Source organism: Grampus griseus (genome assembly GCF_964374135.1).
Source record: "Grampus griseus genome assembly, chromosome: 1".
NCBI classification, from domain to species: Eukaryota; Metazoa; Chordata; class Mammalia; order Artiodactyla; family Delphinidae; genus Grampus; species Grampus griseus.
In genome coordinates, this window is record NC_139017.1 from 130,493,617 (window position 1) to 130,515,290 (window position 21,674).

Here is a 21,674-nt window from a genome sequence, read left to right on the forward strand (position 1 = left end):
CTCCAGGAAGAAAAATTTCATCTCCAGTATTGTTCATTCTGCATTCTAAACCCTATGTACAATAGGGCTTCAATGAAATCACTCAAGTTGAATCGTCCTTTAAGGAAGAAGCCAAGACAACTATTTTGCATCTCAAGTTCCCACTTTTGATACAAGTCCGGTCAGAGTCCTCACCAACTATTGACCTCTAGAATCCTAATGCACCACTGTCTCTTAGTACACATGATATTTGCTGCCCATTACATAAACCAGAAATGCAAAAAAAAAAAAAAGTTCCAAACCTAACATGATGTTTATTGGGTTTGATTGTTCTGATGATTATCTAAAAGAAGCCAGCTAATCTGTGAACCTCTCTGAACAATGTTGTTTTTTCTTCACTCATTTTCTAACACCAAAGAGGCAAAAGGGGCAGCTAACTTAATTCCAGAAGCACCTGTGTGCTAACCATAAAATCAGAACATCATCTAAACAAAGGCCTTGGAGTGGCTTTAAGGAAATTAGGAAGGAGACCAAAAGTCATGCTTTTAACCTCAGACAAAGGCCCATCTAATAACCCACAAAAGGGATTGGGGGTCACATGTAAGTTTCTATAGTTTCATTATGTACCAAATGGGACTTAACATATCCTCTACTGTCTCGATTTTGTCAGCCACTACAATGAAAAAAAAAAATACAGTGAAATATACTTCATTGAAAAAAAGTGGCATTTACCTCAACCTTGCAAATAAACATGAGATGTTTGCTAACCCACAAAATATCACCCACTAAGGCCTCCCTCCCACAGGAGAAACAACCCCCCACTTTGCTCTCCCAGGAATATACCATTAATTGCTCTCAGCATGTGTGAGTGGCTATTCACAAGTTAACTTTATAGCAATATTTAATTGAATGAATAGAACAATGTTGTGCTAATGAGGGTCAAATTGCCACCAGATGTTACGTCTTTCTTTTTTAAATAAACACAGCTGTGTACATGCAATGCCTAGGTAATATAGAACTAATAGTGGGAGAGAAAAGGTGTTCTAAGAAAACATTTGCAGGCAATAAAGGAGAGAAAAATCTAGGGATTAATGAATTCCCACCCCACCTTTCACTTTTTATTTCAAACACATTGAAGTACACCGAACTTGGTGTTGTGAATATGCTGTATATTACACATTGTTTCCAAACAATCATTTAGGAAATGGGGAACTTTCTCCCAATTGGGACAGGTGAGCCAGTCTAACGGGGAGCCATCAACAACCTGACTGTTCTGTGATGTCTTCCTCGAGGAGGTCCAGGAACCAGCTCGGAGTCTTCCAATCTCTAGCTGCACAAGCCCCTGTGCACACTTGGGAAGACAAGAAAAGAACAGAGGTGAAAAACAGTAGGATTTGTGTTCTAAATTCTCATGGCAGTGCCTCCACTCATCTCTCTGTAGCCAAGAACTGTAAATGGCTGATGAAGGCTGCAGGTAGAAAGGAAATTCAGTGATCAAAAAAATCACACAAGGTCCCAAAAATTTATCAGCTCAATGCTATTCATCTCATGATTTTGCGACTTCTTTAAACACGTTAAAAGGATTACATTTCAATTCACCTCCTTTCTCTTCCTTTTCCCTTCTGATGAAAGTATTTGCGAGCGGTGAAATGATTAAGAAAAGTGGTGAAAAGGAGGACAGAAAAATCAAACACAGAGGTAATCTAATACAATTCCTCTGTTGAGTAGTAACTGATAGTTGACTATTTTAGGAAAGCAGGATTTTAAAATAAAATTCATTTATCTTTGCAAAAGCTCCTACAGCTATAGTATTTGTGAAACAGAATAAGATACACATGGTTATAGCTGAATGGCAATTTACAAGGATTTTTACTAATCAGTTTCTTTCAAGGGAGGTAGGGTCCATGTGGCAAAGACACTTGGAAGGGAACCTTGAGCCTTAGCCTCTCGGCAACTTCAGTGAGAGACAGTTTGGGTGGCAGGAAAACCCCTCAAGTGCAGCTCTGAGATCTTGGGCACGCCCTTCTACTTTCTCAGACTTCACTGTGAGATGAAGGACTTGGTCTTTAACAATCTTTAATGTTCCTTCAAGCAATAAATGCTGGATTTGATGAATTCATGTTAATATAGCCCAAGAGGGAGGAGGATACATTTTGTGACTCCAGGAGAATCTGTCCCATCAAATGCATTTAGAGGACAATTGAGGATACTTGGAATTCTCACAAGTATGAAAAACTAGCTTAAATCCCCAAATAGGGTTCCCTTCAATCCTGTTAGTCAGTATAATAGCTTTCTTTTAGGGCTATTCCTGATTGGTTAAAATAATCAGGTATTAGGTCTCTAGTAAAAAATTAGAATCAGCATAAAATTCAACACATTTTATAAACAAGCCAGATTAGAACCGTTCCCGGTGGACTTGAGTTATACCAGCCACACAGAAAGCAGCTAGGGACTCACCTTGAGGATAGCGGCCACTGTTTCCTGGGAGGCACTTCTCATGTCCTCCCCATTCACAGATAAGATCTGGTCTCCCTGAATCAATCTCCCATCAAGGTCTGCAGCTCCACCTTTCACGATGTCAGAAATAAACACTCCACTTCCATTTCTGTGAATACCATAAAGCAGTGTAGTGGCACAACCTAATATTTCTATATTAAATCTGAGACTACTGATATTCTTCCCAAACGATAAACCTCAGAGTGCTTGCCCCTTAAATAGCTTATACCTATTTACGCTGCCCGTAATATTCACTTTCATTGGCCCAAGGGCATAATTTCTGCAAGAGGATAATTTTAGTGAAATAAAATGGAAATACACTTTAAAAAGTAGAATTAAGTACTATTAAAATGTACAGGTTATTTCCTTAGAGATCAGCTCAATTATTATCATATGATCTATTTCTAGTCTCTTTCTCACTCTCCCTCTCTTTCCCTGCCTTCATTACTTTAAGGTTTTAATTATGTTTATTTATTTGATGAACAAATAAATGTCTCAAAATTCAAGAGGTTAAAAAGGAGTGGGGGGGAAGTTCACCTCTCACCTCTGTTCACCTGTCCACAAGTTTCCCTCTCAGAGGTAACCAATGTTACTCATTTCTTGGGTATCTCCAAGAGATATTCTGTGTATACGTAAGCAAATGCATGTGGGTATAGTACACATGCTTGTAAATGGATATACATGCACATACACTCCTTTTTTCCCTCCAGTTTTGTTTTCTTTAACTTTGCTTTTTTCACTTAATACCTTAGTAACTGGTCTTTATTAGCACTTGGAGCTTCCTCAATGTTTTCTTTCTATGGCTACATACTATTCTATGAATGTTCCTTAATTTCATTTATTAGTAAACTATTGGTGGACATATATCAGTAGGTTATTTCCATTCTTTAGCTACTGCAAACTATGTGCAGTGAATAACATATCTACAAGCATATGGTTAGGATAAATTCCTAGTCGTGGAACTGCTAGGCAAAGAATTGTGAATTTTGAGAGCTTATACATCTTATCTTTTTTTTGTTTTTTAAAGATGAACTCATTCTAGCTCAGATGGGTTTTTGTTTTTTTACTTTATTTATTTATTATTTTTGGCCGCTTTGGGTCTTCCTTGCTGCACGTGGGCTTTCTCTAGTTGCAGTGAGCAGGGGCTACTCTTCGTTGCGGTGCATGGGCTTCTCACTGCAGTGGCTTCTCTTGTTGTGGAGCTCGGGTTCTGGGCACACAGGCTTCAGTAGTTGTGGCATGCGGGCTCAGAAGTTGTGGTGCAGGGGCCGCAGCATGTGGGATCTTCCTGGACCAGGGCTTAGAACCTGTGTTCCCTGCATTAGCAGGCAGATTCTTAACCACTGTACCACCAGGGAAGTCCCTACATCTTATCTTTTATAATGAAACCTTTTGTGCTAAGGAATGTAAATGTTCCTTACAAACTCAATCTAAAATGCTGGTATCGTATGAAGATTATTTCATCAATCCACTACGAGACAATAAAGGAAAAACCATTACTCTAAATGGAATCTCTCCAGGCACGTGTATGCATCACAGCAAGAAAGGAAACTTCAACATGGGCTCTGTCAGTTGCTCTGTACCCAGATGTCCACTGAGTTTGCTTAGAAATATGAGTCTCAGCTCCTTTGTTTCATAATGCATTTCCAAATTGACGGTTTTATGGTGCTGAAGTAAAAAAGAGATCATGAGAGCACAGTACGTGGCGCAAAAATCAGTGCTCAAAAATGGTAGCTAGTATCTTAGTAACAGCTTGGACTGCTGGAAAAAACCACTAGGCTAGTCATCAGAGGTCTGTGAGGGCACATGACACAACATATGTAAAACCAACTTCAATTCTTCCTAAGAATATGTTTGGTGCCATTTAAGGCTATATTGGGGTGTCACATGAAAATCCTGCAGCCCTGTTGGAATAAATACACACTAGATATCTAAAGCCAGTAAACTGTGGAAGCTAGAATTGCAGTTTCAAAATCTTACTTACTTCTCTAACCTGTTAATATTATTCTGGAGTAATTACTGCAATTCCTATCACACGGGTAAGCAGCAAAGATCTCAAAAGAGTAGCCTAGCCACGAGGATCTACCTACATTTTTGCTGCAAGCTATTATTTTGGGGACATCTGTCTTAACAGAAAACTGTAGTCATGAAGAATCTATGTCTGTCGACTATGTCAACTCAGCTAGTCTCAGGAACTACCCAACTAGTTTAAGAGAGTACAAAATTAACATGGTACTCTATGGCAAAGCAATTTTCCTAACCCAACATTGTATATATAAATCTCTTTCTTGATATCAGCTGTTTCTTGGGTACGGTTGCTTTAATTAACCCCTGCAAGCCACACATCTAAGTAACTCCAAGTTGAAAGAACCTTAGAAACTCTATTCTTACTCTCCATGGGGATAAAAGTCTGAACAGTCTGGGTCGACTGGGCTTAGAGTTCTATCTTTATAGGACACATTTTTGGGCTTGCTCAGAAACATGAGCTATCTCGTTCGAGGATTCATAAAAATGTTAATCTTAGAAATCGTATCATTAGTTTATACTAAGCTTTATCTTTCGGTGTTTATAGGCTTTAGCCCCTAAAACTCCGAAGGAAGGAGGTCAATCAATCCTGCCCTTCACAGCATTTCCTTACCGCTTCCCAACGATGCTCAGGCCCAGGCCTCGGCCAGCCTTCTTCTGCAGATCCACGGGGAAAACCTCCAAGTTCTCCTCATCCCTGTAGTACGCCTCGTCCCTATACACCACCAATCGCACCTTCTGGGGGGTCTGCCTCAGGGCCGTGATGGCTTCTTCGTGGCTGGCACTCCGCAGGTCAATCCCATTAACCTGGAATGACGGGCATCCAAGATGCGCTGCTGACAGCAGAGGCCTCTCTGTCTGGGGGAGCTCCTTGACCCAACCAGTGAAAAACCTCCAGAAATGTCCAGCCATTCCCAAAGCACACAGGGAGTGACCACTAGCAGTCATAGCTGCTTCAGATACAAAGGCCGTAATCCTTACACACCTCCACCCCAAATAAGCATAGAGGGTGGGTTAGTACGCATGATAATGCAATTTTAGGTGGCTGTGAACTTTACTGTGAACTCAACATGAGACAGCAGGGACTACTTGGCTCATTTAATTGAGGTCAAAGGGGAAATAAACATTAGTATTTGGTCAGCATTTCTTGGACTCAGTTTGCTGATTGAATTTGACATCCTCACTCTTAATTGCTAACATCGTGACTACTTCAGAACAGGCCAGAAGGAAATGAGGGACTGGTATTTCTGACAGCGTCAAAGACTCCCTGAAGTCCACTCATCTGAATCTGTATCTGAGTGAGCATAGACAGGACCATGCATTAGACAGCAGACTATACTAGAAGCAGCACTGAGTAAAACCATGGTCCCGCTTCTAGAAAATCATGTGAATTTGGGCAGGTCATGTAAACTCTGTGAGCTTCCATTTCCTTGTCTGTTAAATGGCAAAATCATAGCCAACTTATTTATTTACTTAATAAATGCTTGTGTATTAGCCCTTTATTAGAATTTCCTCATTCAATCTTACACTAACTGTCTGATACTATTACCATTTTACAGATGAGGAAACTGAAGCATGGAGAGGTTAAGTGACTTGACCAAGGTTACAAAGCTAGTACATGGAGGAGCCACAATTTGAACCCAGATTATCTTTCCACCCTTAGCTTCTGTACCATGCTGCCTCATCTTATTCTTAGAATGGGTTTTTGGAGCTCCCTGACACAGCAAAAATCAAGTATTGATGTTGGTAACTCAATGACACAAGGGGGAAATTAAGAGGCAGAGTAGCCTAGGCTCAAATGAAGGGAATCATGGGTCACTTCTTCAAGGTCCCAGCTAGGAAAAGAGCCAAACCAAGGGAAGGATGGGCCTAGGCCATGGCCAGGTGGATGACAGAGTTCTCTCAAGATGTTGGTTTCAGTCTGTGTTTTGGTCCATCCCTGGGTGTCCTGGGCAGGTCAAGCCTACCTCTGGACCTCCATTCCTTCATCTGTACAATGAGGGGCTGGTCTAAGGCTCTTCCAGTTCTAACATTCCAAAGACTCAGGACTCATGCATAAAGAATGGTTACAGAGAAGGGAGAAGAGAAGAATGAGCCCTTCTTGGAGAAGGTGACTTTTGAGCTATTATTTAAAGCTGATGCTATGAGTCAAGAAATTGTTTAAAAGCTAATTTTCAAGCTGCTCTTTCTTTTCTGGTATATCTTGGTGGGTCTGTGAACTCAGATTAACTACACCCAGAATAACAGTGTTTAAGCAGGGGTTTTGGATATAGATGGAATTCGGTTTGAGTGCTGATTTTAACTTACTATGTGAAACCTTACATAGATTACTCAAGGCCAGCTTCAACTCTGTCTTCCACAAATTGGAGATAATAATAATAACAATAATCATAATATCCATGTAGTGTTGTGAAGATTAAATGAAATAAACCCTGGAGTACATTCGGCACAGGCCTTGGCATACAGTTAAGCTTGACAGAAGTTAGGAACTGATATTTTTAAAAGGAACTGAAGTAACTGCAGTCAGGGCTGTATTTTCTCAGTACCAGCATTCACTGTTACTTTAGGCGCACGAATGCACTTCAGGCCCACGAATGCGCTTTCATTGTTTGTGAGGTAAACCCACAGACCAAGGGGGAAAGAATGTCTCCAGAAAATGTGGCCTGAGCTGATTATTTTCCTGTATTCCAACAGATGGCACACAAGACCACTTCTGCTACTCAACTGAAAAAAAGTTACCTCCATGATTGAAGGTGAATTCTCTAAGCCTCTAAAATACCCTTTGAAAGGCCCTAACAATTATGCTTTTAATTAAAAGCACTGTCATGAACTCTAATATTACAAAAGCAATTCACACTAAATGCCAGCATCAAGATGTCTGCTCAGATCAAAGTGATCTGTTCCAAGTTCACAGTTTTCATTTTCTCCTCTGCTTATCAAGAGACACCATTAAATGTACCAATAATTGTAAGAGAAATATTGCTGTGTGGCTAGAATATCGTGCAGTGATGTATTACCTTAAGTGCCTTACATAAGCACCAGATGCATTATCTAGAACATTGATTGTAGAGGGGTAGGAGTGGTAATAGCAGGGTTCCCTATTTGAGAAGGGCCATAGGGAGCCCCAGTTGTCAATGGGAGTATATCATGTCCCTTGGCGAGGACAGGCATTCGGGGAAATGGGTGAAGTGCTGCTTTGGAAGGAAAGAATAACCAAACTAGGGCAGCAGTTCTTATTATTTTACCCCACAGGGAAAACCAGGCATTAGCCCTCTACTCTTTCTTCTCCCACTTGCACAAAAATAGAAGGGGATAACGGGAATAGGTGTAGGGTAAGAGGAGGGTCTGAACCTTAAAAAAGAACCAGAAAGAAGACAGTCCATGTTAATCATAGAATCATAAATCTTACCAGACTAAAAAATTATTTGACTATATCTTTGTAAGCAAAACCTGGCTTGTCCTCATTTAACATGAGGATAGTATAAAACCATGGAAGGCCAGCCTGCACCAGGCAGACTCTCATGAGCAGAAAAGCCATTGTTTGGAAAAAGTACAGTCTCGAAATGTATCACCAAAGCTGGCCTGTCTTCTTCTCGAGGCAACCTGCAGGCCCCAGGCTGACTATGCCTCATTATGCATCTGTACACAGCAGCCACAAGTGGAACAAGTTCAAATGTGGAATCTAAACCTGCTTAGAAGGGAAACATGTTCCTTGACCAACCTGAGAGCTACATTTCTTAACTAAACACACAGTATGCTTTTGTGGACAAGATCCTGTCTGGGGCAAGAGAAGAGCCTGTCTGGCTATCTTTAATGAGAAGTGTAGTGTAGACCATCCATCCACACTGGGTAATACAATTCGGCCAGATGCCAGGAAATGGTTTAGTTGACCTTTCAAATTCTCCTTGCAGTTAAAACAAATTTGCTTTCTTCATGCTTATCTGTCCTGAGTGTTCACTTATACATGAATATATTTTTTGGAAGACAGCAGCTACAGCTGAGGGTCTATTCAATACAGATAGATAAATTAAATTTTTTTTCTTTTATTGAGGTATAACTGCTATAAAATAAACACTACATATTTAAAGATTTATACTGTGAATTTATGTGAATTTATACCTGTGCAAACATCGCCATAAACAAGAAATGCACATATTAGATTTAGGTCCACGTGTCCATTACAGAAAAATCTGTGGGCTTACAAATTATGTTAACTATCAAGACATGTATGCATCTGTACTCTTCTGAATACTCAATCTATTCCTCTATAAAGCCAATTATGATAGCACCAGTTAATTAGAAAATCTAGGGAGGAAAAAAAACCCCTCAAAACTCCTGACCACTAAAAAATGATGTTGTATGCTAAAACAGTCAAGTCCATTCCCAAAGAGGTTACATTTATTTTTCTAACCTCATACACTTGCACCTTAATGAATGTGCTGGGAATATGTCCTAATCCAATGATGAAGCACAGTAAAGGCCTGCAGAGAAACCCTATAACTTGCCCTGAATTTAATTTGCATTCAGCCTGGCCTCTCCTTTAACCCTTTCTTGCCTATGTTTTCTACCTTTAATTATAACTCTGGTTTCATCTTGGGAGGCAGACTTGAACCACCAAAGGGAAAAATAAAATTCTATGATGTCATTCATAATGTGCTACATTAAAGCTGCAAAGCAAAAATGCACATGCCCACCATAAAATGTTAACTATTCAATTAAATTCATCCAATGAAAGAAATAAATGTTGCCTAAAGGTTTCACACCATTGAAAAAGCTCTTTAGTTCCACCTACCAGAATGCCTGGCATTGACTTTCCATTCATCCGTTTCCTAGTTCAGACACTGCCTGCCGTGGCTCTTTTTAAAAGGCTTTAATACCTTTGCTTAAATGAGAGTCCTTTTAAAAGAGTCAAGTTAAGCATTTCAATTTTTAATAAGTACCATATATCACCTAAAGGAAGAAGAGCCTACGTTTTCATCAGCTAGGAAACAAAGGTACCATGGCGTGGACCTCCATTTGACATAAATATACTTATTAGGGATAAGAAAATAATACTTAAAGCTGCAATAAAGTCTTTTAAAATATCAGGTTTGCATGTTTATGTGTGTGTCTATACATATGTGTTTTTAGAAGGGCATTTAGTAAGGTGGAGAGGCAAAAAGATCAAATTGCAATATTATACAGTTTCGTTTGATTATAGAACCTTTAGTTGTACTTTCCCCTTTAATTAAAGAAAGTTTTCACAGACAGATTTAGGTTGGTAATCTGTCATGATTCTAATGAGTTATTTGATGTACACCAAAAAAAGAATAAAGTACATGTTTTGTTACACTGGGAAAGAAATAATAAGGATATAGTTGACTAGAAGACAGTGAATAGGTAAACTGTGGATCAAGGTCACTAAAGGAACCATATTTGCTGGTATAAAATAGAATTCATAATCACATACCTCTAATATCTGGTCACCAGCCCAAAGTCTTCCATCTCGGGCTGCTGCCCCTTCTTCATAGACTTCATGTATAACTATAGCATCCTATAAAAAACAAATCCTTCTTAATTTTTAACAACCATAAATGCTTCCTTAAGCCAGCAACCAAACCATAGGCAGCAACCCATAGTTTGCTATTTGTTAATAAAGCCATATTTTATTTGACCTAAACAAAATACACAGTTTTGGTATATTCAGAGGTATAATCGATTTTTCCTAAGTTTATTATTTCATTCTTTTAGGACTGGTTTTGCCTAATATTTCAAGTTAAACTTCCCCATGTGTTTTCCTGTTAATTGTGTACACTGCTGCTGCGTATACACTTGAGGTGACCGCTGTCTCATTCTTATTTACATTTGATGGTATATTTTGAAACATGGTTTCAAGTATTTATTGGTATTCAAGGATTTGGCATCGAAGTGTGGCCTGATGAAGGGGGTTGGTCAGGCCTCATTACTTGGGCAATGAAAGGTAAGAACTTAGGGGAATGAACTGGCCCTGGAGGACAGAGCATGGAGTAGGGGAAAGGGCATTCACAGACCTAAGTGTAAGACACTGTGGTTTCAAATCCTGACTCTGGGGCTTCCCTGGTGGCGTAGTGGTTGAGAGTCCGCCTGCCGATGCAGGGGACATGGGTTCGTGCCCCGGTCCGGGAAGATCCCACATGCCGCGGAGCGGCTGGGCCCGTGAGCCGTGGCCGCTGAGCCTGCGCGTCCGGAGCCTGTGCTCCGCAACGGGAGAGGCCACAACAGTGAGAGGCCCGCGTACCGCAAAAAAAGCAAAAACAAAAAACAAAAACACTGAAGGGCACTGAAATGACGGTGGTAATGGAGATGCTAGGTGTCTTGGCGGGCCACTGGAGAGGAAAAGCGCTTTTGAATGGAGACTAGAAACAGAGATCTGTGGGTCCCTGAGAAGTGAGGATTTGAGCCCTGCACTGCCCAGTGCCCTTCCATTCCCTGCCCCTCCAGCCCACACACAGGTTGCAAGACCCTGCAGACAATGGTCAAGGGCTGCGGCCTACAGGTGTAATGGATCCCACCTTGAAAGAAGTCCTGAGTCCCAAGCATTGGGGCCTGGAAGCGGCAGGACTTCGGATGTGAAGAGATCATGCAGGCCTGGGTAAGCATGGGCTTGGTGATTACCAGGGTGGACTGATGACAATGACCACAGGGGCCCCAGTGTTGGGGAGCTTTGAGACAGAACCAGAACCCTGAGAGCCAATGGACCTCCAAAATGACTGAGGTTGATTCCACCTCAGTCCAGAAGCGTGGAGTCTCAGAATTAGAATTAAATTGACTTGAAGTAAATAAATGAAATATTTCTTGCAAAAATATAAGATAGGTAAAGACCTCCAAACCAAACCTACTTTTCAAAAAAAAAGTTTCCTATACAAATGCTCTAGTAGAGAAACAACCAAAGAAAATCAGAGGTCTTTAACCAGATGACCCATCTGGATTCCAAATATCTTCCCAATAATAAATGCTTTCATTTGATCACCACACAGTTCTGAAAACATTCTTTATTATTATAGCAATTAGAGAGGCAGCTGCAAAGAGCCGGGAAGGGTTCCTTGATCCAGACAATTTACGTTTCAGATTCTGTACCAGCAATAGATTTTAGACCATTCTTTGCTTTAACTCTGACTTATGAAATTTCCAGACCCAGGGAGCATTTATACCGCCAAGAGTTTGTTTCTCTGCACTGTTTCAGGGGAATGATTTCAAGGAAATTTGCTGGGTCAGTGGCTTCAGGCGATCCCAACAACACTGCCAAGATGACACTAAGGGCCATTTTCATGAAGCTAGTTCAGGGAGAAATTAATGCAAGCTCCTGGTTACACCCTGTGTAATGCTGGTTTTCAAAGCCTGGTGGCCAAATGCCCCGTTTTCACTGAAGTTGGGAGAGTCAGACTGAACTTATGCTACACATGGTTTTTACAGAGCTGAATTTTCAGCATAAACTCCTTTGATCTTGGAACATTACAAAAGTCAAATGGGAAATTTCTCTTCGTTCATACTCAAAGGAAAAGACCCACTGGAGTTTTTAATCAGTAAAAGTAGCCTGAATCCAAAACTCTTAGATACTTTCTGGGTGCTCAATGAACTATCATACATAAAATAAATATACTGTTAATAGGCTCAAATAAATGCTGAATTCACTGCCAATGATCTGCTTTTGGTCCATGAGTCTTTAAAGATGGAAAACTCCATTTCTTTCTTTCCTTTTACTCAACTACAGTTGTGGCTTCTCTTAAAGTCATCAGTGAAAATACAAGAAAATGTGAGGCACTCTGACCTGTCAATAGAAGAAGGTCACATTTCTTACCATGTGCCCTCATGTGCCCAAAGTGCTCTATGAAACTGTGGTTCTGGACAGTTGCATTAACTGGGGGTGATAGAGGTGCGAGGTAGGGACCAAATTAGAAATGTGGGCTAGTGAATTGGGAAAAAAAAAAGATTTATTTTTCAAAACTTATATAGTTCATAGCATAGAACAGGATAGTAAAAATAGACACTGGTTTGGGATATTTTAGACATCTATTTGACAAGGCTATATTAAAATTTTACTTCTTTCTTGGTTTGAAAAAAATTGCGATTAGATGAAATAGTGGGTCATTGATGAAAGACTGACCTTTACTATTTCAAATAAAAATTTGGAGTTGATTATATACATGATTCTCATCTGCTCATTGTATCCTCCTAATTTTAATGCTCTTGAGCTATTTATTCAAGCAAAGTTGCTTGTTAGGGACTTCCCTGGTGGTCCAGTGATAAAGAATCCGCCTTACAATGCAGGGGACGCTGGTTCGATCCCTGGTCAGGGAACTAAGATCCCACATGCCGCAAGGCAACTAAGCCTGTGTGCCACAACTACTGAGCATACATGCCTCAACTAGAGCCCACGTGCCAGAAACTACAGAGCCCACACACCCTGGAGCCTGCACACCACAACTAGAGAAGAGAAAACCTGTATGCCACAACTAGAGAGAAACCCCCGCACCACAGTGAAGAGCTCGCGTACGATAACGAAGAGCCCGCACGCCTCAACGAAGATCCCATGTGCTTCAACTAAGACCCGATGCAGCCAAAAATGAATTACATAAAGAAATAAATAATAAATCTTTTTTTAAAAAAGCTGCTTGTTGGCACAGTTTTGAGTGCCTTCTCCTCCACCAACTCCCTCCCACATTCATACCTGTGTGTATTTAAATAACACTCGGGCTTCCCTGGTGGCGCAGTGGTTGAGAATCTGCCTGCCAGGATTCGAGCCCTGGTCTGGGAAGATCCCAAATGCCGCGGAGCAACTGGGCCTGTGAGCCACAACTACTGAGCCTGCGTGTATGGAGGCTCAGACTAATAAGAAAGTAATTTCCTCTTGGTAGTTGTGTCGAGAGGCCGCGACAGTGAGAGGCCCGCGCACCGCGATGAAGAGTGGCCCCCACTTGCCGCAACTGGAGAAAGCCCTCGCACAGAAATGAAGACCCAACACAGCAAGAAAGAAAAGAAAAGGAAAGAAAAGAAAAGAAAAGAAAAGAAAAGAAAAAAAAAAAAAAGAAAAGAAAGAAAGAAGCTTTCATTTAAAAAATATAAATAAATAAATAAATAAATAACACTCCACCCTGGATAACTCAGTGACTCTGTCTACCAGTACCAATGACTTCTTTTAAAACGCATCTCTTCTAGAAGCGATCTATTAATCATTTCCCTGTGGGTGGGTTGCTGGCTTATGCTGAACAGGGGCTGTAGAGAGAAATGATTATGAGCTAGGCTTCTGGAATCAGACTTCTCAATCCAAATCCTGGCCCTGCTACTTCTGGCCATGGGAAGACTGTTAACCTCTCAGCTGCCCCATCTTTATATGGTTCTAACAATATTATCTACACATAAAGTTTCATGTACAATGCCAGCACATAGTAAGGAAGCGATAACATCTCACTTATTTAACATCTCTGTGCCAAAGAGGCCACATACTGCCCATTGGTGCCATTTAGTCCTCATAACAACTAAGCAAGTTCAGTGTTATTAGTCTCGTGTACAGTTAGGGAAAAGGTGGTTCAGAAGGGTCAGATTTGACCAGGTCTTTGCAGCTACTAAGTAGAAAAGATGAAATTCCAGCTCGGGGCTGTTTAACACCAAAGCCTGTGTTCCTATCACTATTGCAAGCTTCTCATCTGCTTTAAATATTTTATTTTGCACTTGTATAAAGATAAGTGCAAAATAAAACTTGGGATTTTCCATATGGCATCAATTCTGTTGAAATACTGTCTCCTCAGCTCCACAGCAAAAACCTTGAGGGCATGAGCCGATCATTTTATAGACAGTGAACAGACAAGTGTTGAAGTAAAAATTGAAGCCTTAGGCTTTAGAGGTGGGGTGATGATCTATGGGTCTCAGCTGCTAGTGTTGGTACCTGATTAGGGGTTTGCACGACACAAAGCATGATGGGGAGGCCCTCTCCCCACCATATATAAAGTCTTCCTTAATTCCACTTGTTATTCTTATCTCCTTCTTTCCTTCCTTTCACCTTTTCAGTCCTCTTTCTGTGTACCCATACGATTCACTGAATGATTTTTTTTCTACAGGAGCAGAAATAGAACAACATTATATACAAGTGATAAACTGATGTTTAAAATAAAAAGTGTTCAATCCAAGAAAACAGATTAATTTCTCCTAATGGCAGACCTCAGACTCATTTATAGATGAACAAGACTGACATATAATAAAAAAGTAATTTCCTCTTGGTAGTTGTGTGACTTTCACTGGGACAATAGGAATCTGAGTAAGATGGTCTGTTTACTTACCGCCTGAGGTAAGACCAATAGTGTCCCCTAGAAACTCTAAATTACTCATTTTACTTGCCAACTCTAGAGCCAGAGAAGAATTTGATCAGTGAGTTGGAGAGTTTCTCAAACAATGGGTTTTCCCTAAGCAGAAGGGTAAGGCAGGATTTCAGAGATGTAGGAAAATCTTCTGCTTAAAAACTTCTCCCTCACCAGTCTATATCTGAAACATGTTTAACTTGAAAAAAATTTCTTTATTCCACAATTAAGGACAAGTAAAAAAAAATAGAGAGCCAGGAAGAAGTAGCTGGCTAGCCAATTCATCATATTGTTTAAGGAACCACTGTCTTAATGTCCGCATTCCTAAAAGAATAAGTATTTATTTATTTTAAGATATAGATAAAATATGCACATGGTATTAGACTCAAAACAGTATACACTGAGAAGTTTCTCTCCAGCACCTGTCCTTCACTCAATTTCCCTAATCAGAAACATACAGTATTAAGTTTCTTGTGTATTTTTACAGAGTTAGTCTATATATCTATATTTGGAAAGTACTAAGGGCACCAAATACTTGAAGGTCGTGCCTTCTTTTATCTGCTACCTACTTTGTTTCATGAAATTCTACTGGAGCCAGGTAAGCATCACCTCTTCTATGAAACCTTCTTTGACCCTCTTCCCTGGTAGAGTGGATCAACCTGTCCTGTGGGTCACTACTATATCTTAGCATTATTGAACTCACAGTATCACGATAGCTTGTTCATGGATCTAGCTCCTATACCACCTCCTGCCCTCAGTGGAACCCTTCCAGACAGGAACTGTTCCCAACTCCTCCTTGTATCCTGGTGCTGAGCAGGATACGTGTTTGCTCATGTATCCTGCTCAATAAATGTTTACTAAATGATCATCAAGAAATTTGGTGGAGATAGAAAAAGGCATCAAAATGACCCAGAAAGAGGAAGCTGGCAGGGTTAGTATGTCATAATCTTACCGTAATCAAAACAAGTTTCTGATGGTAAAAGTGATATACAACCAAAATACCCATCACACATGGATATTAAATCCATCTGAATTTCCAGAGGATTTACTTTAGCTTGGAGAGCAATTTTAAAAGGCCAACTATGAGGGATTAATTATCATGGAGCCCCACAAAAATCACAAACACCTCCAGGGGGATTTAAACTCTGAATTGCTGGAAAAGAATTTCACAACACGTGGTAATGTATCCTTAGACAGTGTCAGAGTCATCAGACACTTTAGCCCATCAATCACCATTTTCTTTACTGTTCAAGCTGCCAACAAGTAGATAAAGTAACTCATAAACACACCAACCATTCAGCAAAAGGAAATTTTATTGCTGTCACAATAGGCCTATAACACTTTAAGAAGCCATGTGTTAGAAAAATTAACTAAGGATGCTCCTGTGGACCGAAGGACACCAATAAGCAGTGTGGGTGAACTATTTCCACAGAAAGAGATTTTATAGTTTTCATTTCTAGATATTCAGTGGATTGTTTTAACAAGCATTTTAGGGCAAAACTTTGATAAAGAATTGTATAATAGACATTATTATAAAGGACTACGTATATATGGCTTAATTTTACTGCTTGAAGGCACATTTTACTTAATTTGGATTTTGCTCTGGAATTAAATCCAATTTTTGTCCTACTCATAAAAGCCCCCGCACCCACTCCTAAGGGACATTTTAACCATATAAAAGTTTCCCATTAAATTTCACATTTAGGTGGAAAACACACTTACTGATGATCCAAAGAGTGTTACATCCTGTTTTCCTGCTTTACAGGAAAAAAAATCCCTCCTAACAAGAAAGACCTATGAGGACTAAAAGAAGAATTTAAAATGTCATATATAAAATGGGCATTTTTTGTCCCTGTGGAAGAAACCGTGGTTCAGATCTGCAGCCTTACAGGATTAATGCTACTTTTAAACGTCATTTAATAAAGTTCCCTCTATGGCTGTCACTGCTCAGAAATCATACAGACATGTCTTCTATACAGTAGACCACTTTCTCAGCAGGAAAGCCAAACCAATGAGAGGTGATAATACAGTGGGGGTAGTAAAATGTGCAAACCAAAACTACATTCACCTCTACGCTGAAAAACACATGCAGATGTATTAAGTTACTGCTTTGTGATGTCTACTGCCATTAGACAGTTTAAAAAGAAAGTGTGGGTTACAACTGCTAAAGTATATCTCACTTTTAGCAAAGTTGAAGGGCTCCAAACTGTATTTATATAAATAAATGGAGTGTCTTAGAATATGTTTTTTTTTCTATCCCAAATCCTTTGTGACCACATCTTTAAAAACCTAGCTTCCCCATTATATTTCAATTAGAATGTGATTTGCACTTTGATGCAAAAAGTGGTTTGAAAAAAAAAAAAGGCAGTAGGGTGTGGAAGAAGGACCCAGGACTAGGAGTGAGAGGGGTTCAATTTTCTGACAGCTCTGCAGTAGCCAATTCTACAAGGGGTTCTGCATGAACCCCTTTGTTCATGATACTTATCATCATCAGTAAAGCACAGAGCTGAACTATGTGACTTCTAAAGACATTCTAGCTCCAAAACTTTAGACCTTGATGAACCCATACCGTGTGCACAGCAAAGCAGAGAAAGCCTCTGTTTTACACAGATGCTTAGGCCCCGCCTAGGAATAAGACCTCCTTCTATTATTATTTTTTTAAATTTATTTTACTTATTTATATTTGGCTGCGTTAGGTCTTCGTTCCTGCATGGGCTTTCTCTAGTTGTGGTGAGCGGGGGCTACTCTTTGTTGCGGTGTGTGAGGTTCTCATTTCAGTGGCTTCTCTCGTTGTGGAGCACGGGCTCTAGGTGCGCGGGATCAGCGGTTGTGGCACATGGGCTCAGTAGTTGTGGCTCGCAGGCACTAGAGCACAGGGTCAGTAGTTGTGGCACACGGGCTTAGTTGCTCCGCAGCATGTGGGATCTTCCCAGACCAGGGCTTGAACCCGTGTCCCCTGTATTGGCAGGCGGGTTCCTAACCACTGTGCCACCAGGGAAGCCCAAGACCTCCTTCCAAATGACAGACCAGAAGAATAGCAACTCTCATAGGCTAAGAGAGATCAGAAAGATATGGGGGCTGGGTCGGACTGTATTAGTTATCTTTTGCTGCAAAATGTAGTGGCTTAAAACCATTTGTTTGTTCATAATTCTGTAGGGTGGCACTCTGGGCTGGCCTCAGCAGGGCAGTTCTTGCGCTCTACGCTGTGTCAGTTGGGCTCTCCTGTGAGGTTGCAGTTAGGTTGGCGGGGGCCTCAGCTGGGATGGCTGGGTCCCTCTCCCTCCAAGTGCTCTCTCCGTATGGTGTATGTCATCCTCCAGAAGACCACTCCCGGCTTGTTCTCAAGGTGGCAGTATTTCAAGAGGACAAGAGCTAAGCTGTAAGGCCTCTCGAAGCCACACAATGCCACTTTCACTACTATTGGTCAAAGCAAGTCAATGGGTCAGCTCAGATTCGAGGAATCTGAAAAAACTGCACAAAATTTATGGTCAATTTTTTTTTTTTTTTGCAGTACACGGGCCTCTCACTGTTGTGGCCTCTCCCGTTGCGGAGCACAGGCTCTGGATGCGCAGGCTCAGTGGCCATGGCTCACAGGCCCAGCCACTCCGCGGCATGTGGGATCCTCCCGGACCGGGGCACGAACCCGTGTCCCCTGCATCAGCAGGCGGACTCTCAACCACTGCGCCACCAGGGAAGCCCTATGGTCAATTTTAATCTACTACAGACTTTATCAAGTCAGCCAGAGGAATCTTCCAGCCTGTCAACAATGGAAGGCAGCAACACATGGTGGGAATGGTACTGGCTATGGCCACATAAACCTGTGTTCAGATTTTAGCTCTGCCACTTATAGGTTTGTGATATTTCTATCACAACTTAATATTTCTATTAAGTTAACACTGTCGGAACCAGTGTTTCTGTCTCTGTAAAACAGAACTCAGAAATCCTACCTGTTAGAGTTTGAGGATGAAATAAGATTATATATGTAATGTCAAACAAAGTGTCAGCCAAAGAGATTTTAAATAACTGCTAATGAGGGCTCCCAATACATATATATCTAAGGTTCAAGAGGCACATGTGGCACATAAAGGAAGGAACACATATATGTCAGAGCGATCAAAATGCACAACTCTAAGGATGAATGACACCAGTCTTGGTCCATTTTTTTAATTTCTAATTTTCCTGTTACAATGCTGATCCTACAATATAACTGATTGCTTCTTTTCAAGAAAGATTATGCAACAAGGACATTTTAGGTTATTTTTTCTCAAGTCATGGACTGTTCAGGGCTAAGTCCAACAGACCATCCAGATGCCAACAAGATGTAAACCAGACTACAAGAGTCCTGTTCCCAGATATTTTGATTTTTCTGTTTCAATCAAGTTGAAACATATTGTTTGTGGATTCTGTATTTGCAAATTCCCCTGCTTCCCCAAATCAATGCTCTTGGTGCATTCACGGTAATTTGCAGACGTGAGCAGAGTGGTGAAAAATTTGAGTTGCTTGATTCACTTGTTCCTAGCTGAGGTAGAACAAGGCAACATTATGCTTTCTTGTTTCAGCTCTCATACTGGAAACAAGCTTCCCTTAAAGGGTCTTCTTAGTGCCACATGTTTCGCATTTTTGTGCTGTTATGTGCCTTACCGAGAAATTACATGTGGTAGACAACCTTCATTCGATTATGAGTTATAGAGCTGTTGGCCATTCAATGTTAATGAGTCAACAATATGTACTGAATAAAGTATCTTTAATCAGAAACACACATAAAACAAGGTTATATATTTATCATCGGCTAAAAATGTTGTGACCAGAGGTTTGGAGGAGGAATCTAACCCTGTCTTTCCTCTAGAAGCAATGGTTTAGTATTCATTAATTCAGTGTTTGCTGCAACTTTATATAACGTAATTACCATGAATAAGAACTGACTGTACTTCCTCTTGTTGCTTTTCCCTGGTGTTACCTGACTACAACAAAACTGGGAAACCTAATGTGAAAGCTGATAAAGGTAGAAATGCAGACATATGCTATCTGTAATAGAGATGGCAGGACTCATGTGGCCCAAGGCAGCTCTTGGCTGTCCTTGGTACACTGAGGCAGTGGGTTGATTAACCCAGGGTGAGAAGAATCAACACATTTTTCTTATGCTGTGGCATGTGTTATTATGCTTATACTCAATGTGTTTTGTGGATCTATATTTTTTGAACCAATTACAAGGGTAAAATGCAAAGATGATCCAAGACAAGTTGCAAAGTAGCTAATCTTCCCTACTTTCAGACCAAGAATCTTCTTCCCCTTCTTTGATGCAAAAAGTATTTGGCATACCCTCATCGATTCATAAGAAGCAAAAGGTTAAGAGGTTACTTTCAATATTTCATAAGAACATGCAGGACCCAAGGCAGAATGTAGTCAATAATTATCTTATTTCCTTTGTTCTAAGATGATTTTTTTCTCATTTAACAATTTTATAATTTGGAGTACATTTAATGTACTGCTTTCCCACCATGAATACAATAAGATTATTACTTAAGAAGAAGTATACTATTTATCAAATTGATGTAGTTTTGCTTGCCAACCTCATAGACTGAATATATAATTGTTTCTGTTCAGAAAACCTGAAGGGGCTATAGTTATAGAAGGGAAGTCAGCAAGAGTCAAAGGACCTTATCTATCACACTTGGAATCACAGTTTTTAAAATCTGGATTCTCTATTCTGCTCCCTTTTAAACAGAGTTCACAACACAGATTTTCTAAGAATCTCAGAACACAGTCAAGACTCCAATTAATCCCCATAAAACTCTGCTACAAAAGAAACAGAGTCTCTATATATCCTAATCTCAATTTATTCATCTATTCTAATATGCTTGGGGTAGGGTATGAAGACTTGCACCTACCAAACACTTCAAAGAGAAGGAAAAGGGATCACAGTGTTCAGTACCTATAATTTTGGAATACTGAAATATTCTCACGTAATAAACTATAGATAACATAAATAAGCATTAAATCAGCAATAGACATAGAGGCTCTTTTGACATAAAAGTAAAAGTAAGGATTAGGGACTTCCCTGGTGGCGCAGTGGTTAGGAATCCACCTGCCAATGCAGGGGACATGGGTTCAAGTCTTGTCCGAGAAGATCCCACATGTCGCGGAGCAACTAAGCCCGTGCATCACAAGAGCCTGCGCTCTAGAGCCTGTGAGCCACAACTACTGAAGCCCACACGCCTAGAGCCTGTGCTCCTCAACAAAGACAAGCCATCCCAATGAGAAGCCCGTGCACCCCAACGAAGAGTAGCCCCCGCTCGCCGCAACTAGGGAAAGCCTGTGTGCAGCAACAAAGACCCAACGCAGCCAAATAAATAAATAAATAATTTTTTTTAAAAAGTAAGGATTAAATGATCAGTTACACAAGAAGCAATCTCTGTGTGTGTGTGTGTGTGTGTGTGTGTGTGTGTGTGTGTCAAAGCAATGGACTAGGTAAGCTTTCCTAAAACTCAAACTCAGGGATTGCAAATTCTTACACACTATTTATATGTAACTAAAACGTGGAATGAAAATCACAGCAATAAAACAGCTAATATAAGAATTGCTCTGAGGGCTTCCCTGGTGGCACAGTGGTTAAGAATCCTCCTGCCAATGCAGGGGACACGGGTTTGAGCCCTGGTCCAGAAAGATCCCACATGCCGCAGAGCAACTAAGCCCGTGCGCCACAACTACTGATCCTGTGCTCTAGAGCCCATGAGCCACAACTACTGAGCCCACGTGCCACAATTACTGAAGCCCGCGTGCCTAGAGCCTGTGTTCCATAACAAGAGAAGCCACTGCAATGAGAAGCCCGCGCACCACAACGAAGAGTAGCCCCCGCCTGCCACA

General features: G+C 40.7%; 1 protein-coding gene across 7 annotated transcripts in view; it reads right to left on the minus strand.

Moving 5' to 3' along the window:
* PATJ (PATJ crumbs cell polarity complex component) overlaps positions 1–21,674 on the minus strand; it is a 357,190-nt gene that overhangs the window by 36,365 nt on the left and 299,151 nt on the right. For all 7 annotated transcript variants that reach the window (XM_082652883.1, XM_082652885.1, XM_082652881.1 and 4 more), the window contains 4 exons: positions 9,950–10,033; positions 5,114–5,307; positions 2,437–2,584; positions 1,244–1,330 (listed from right to left, as the gene is read on the minus strand). In XM_082652883.1, coding sequence (XP_082509009.1) covers positions 1,244–1,330; positions 2,437–2,584; positions 5,114–5,307; positions 9,950–10,033 — 513 coding nt within the window. The remainder of the gene's footprint in view (positions 1–1,243; positions 1,331–2,436; positions 2,585–5,113; positions 5,308–9,949; positions 10,034–21,674) is intronic.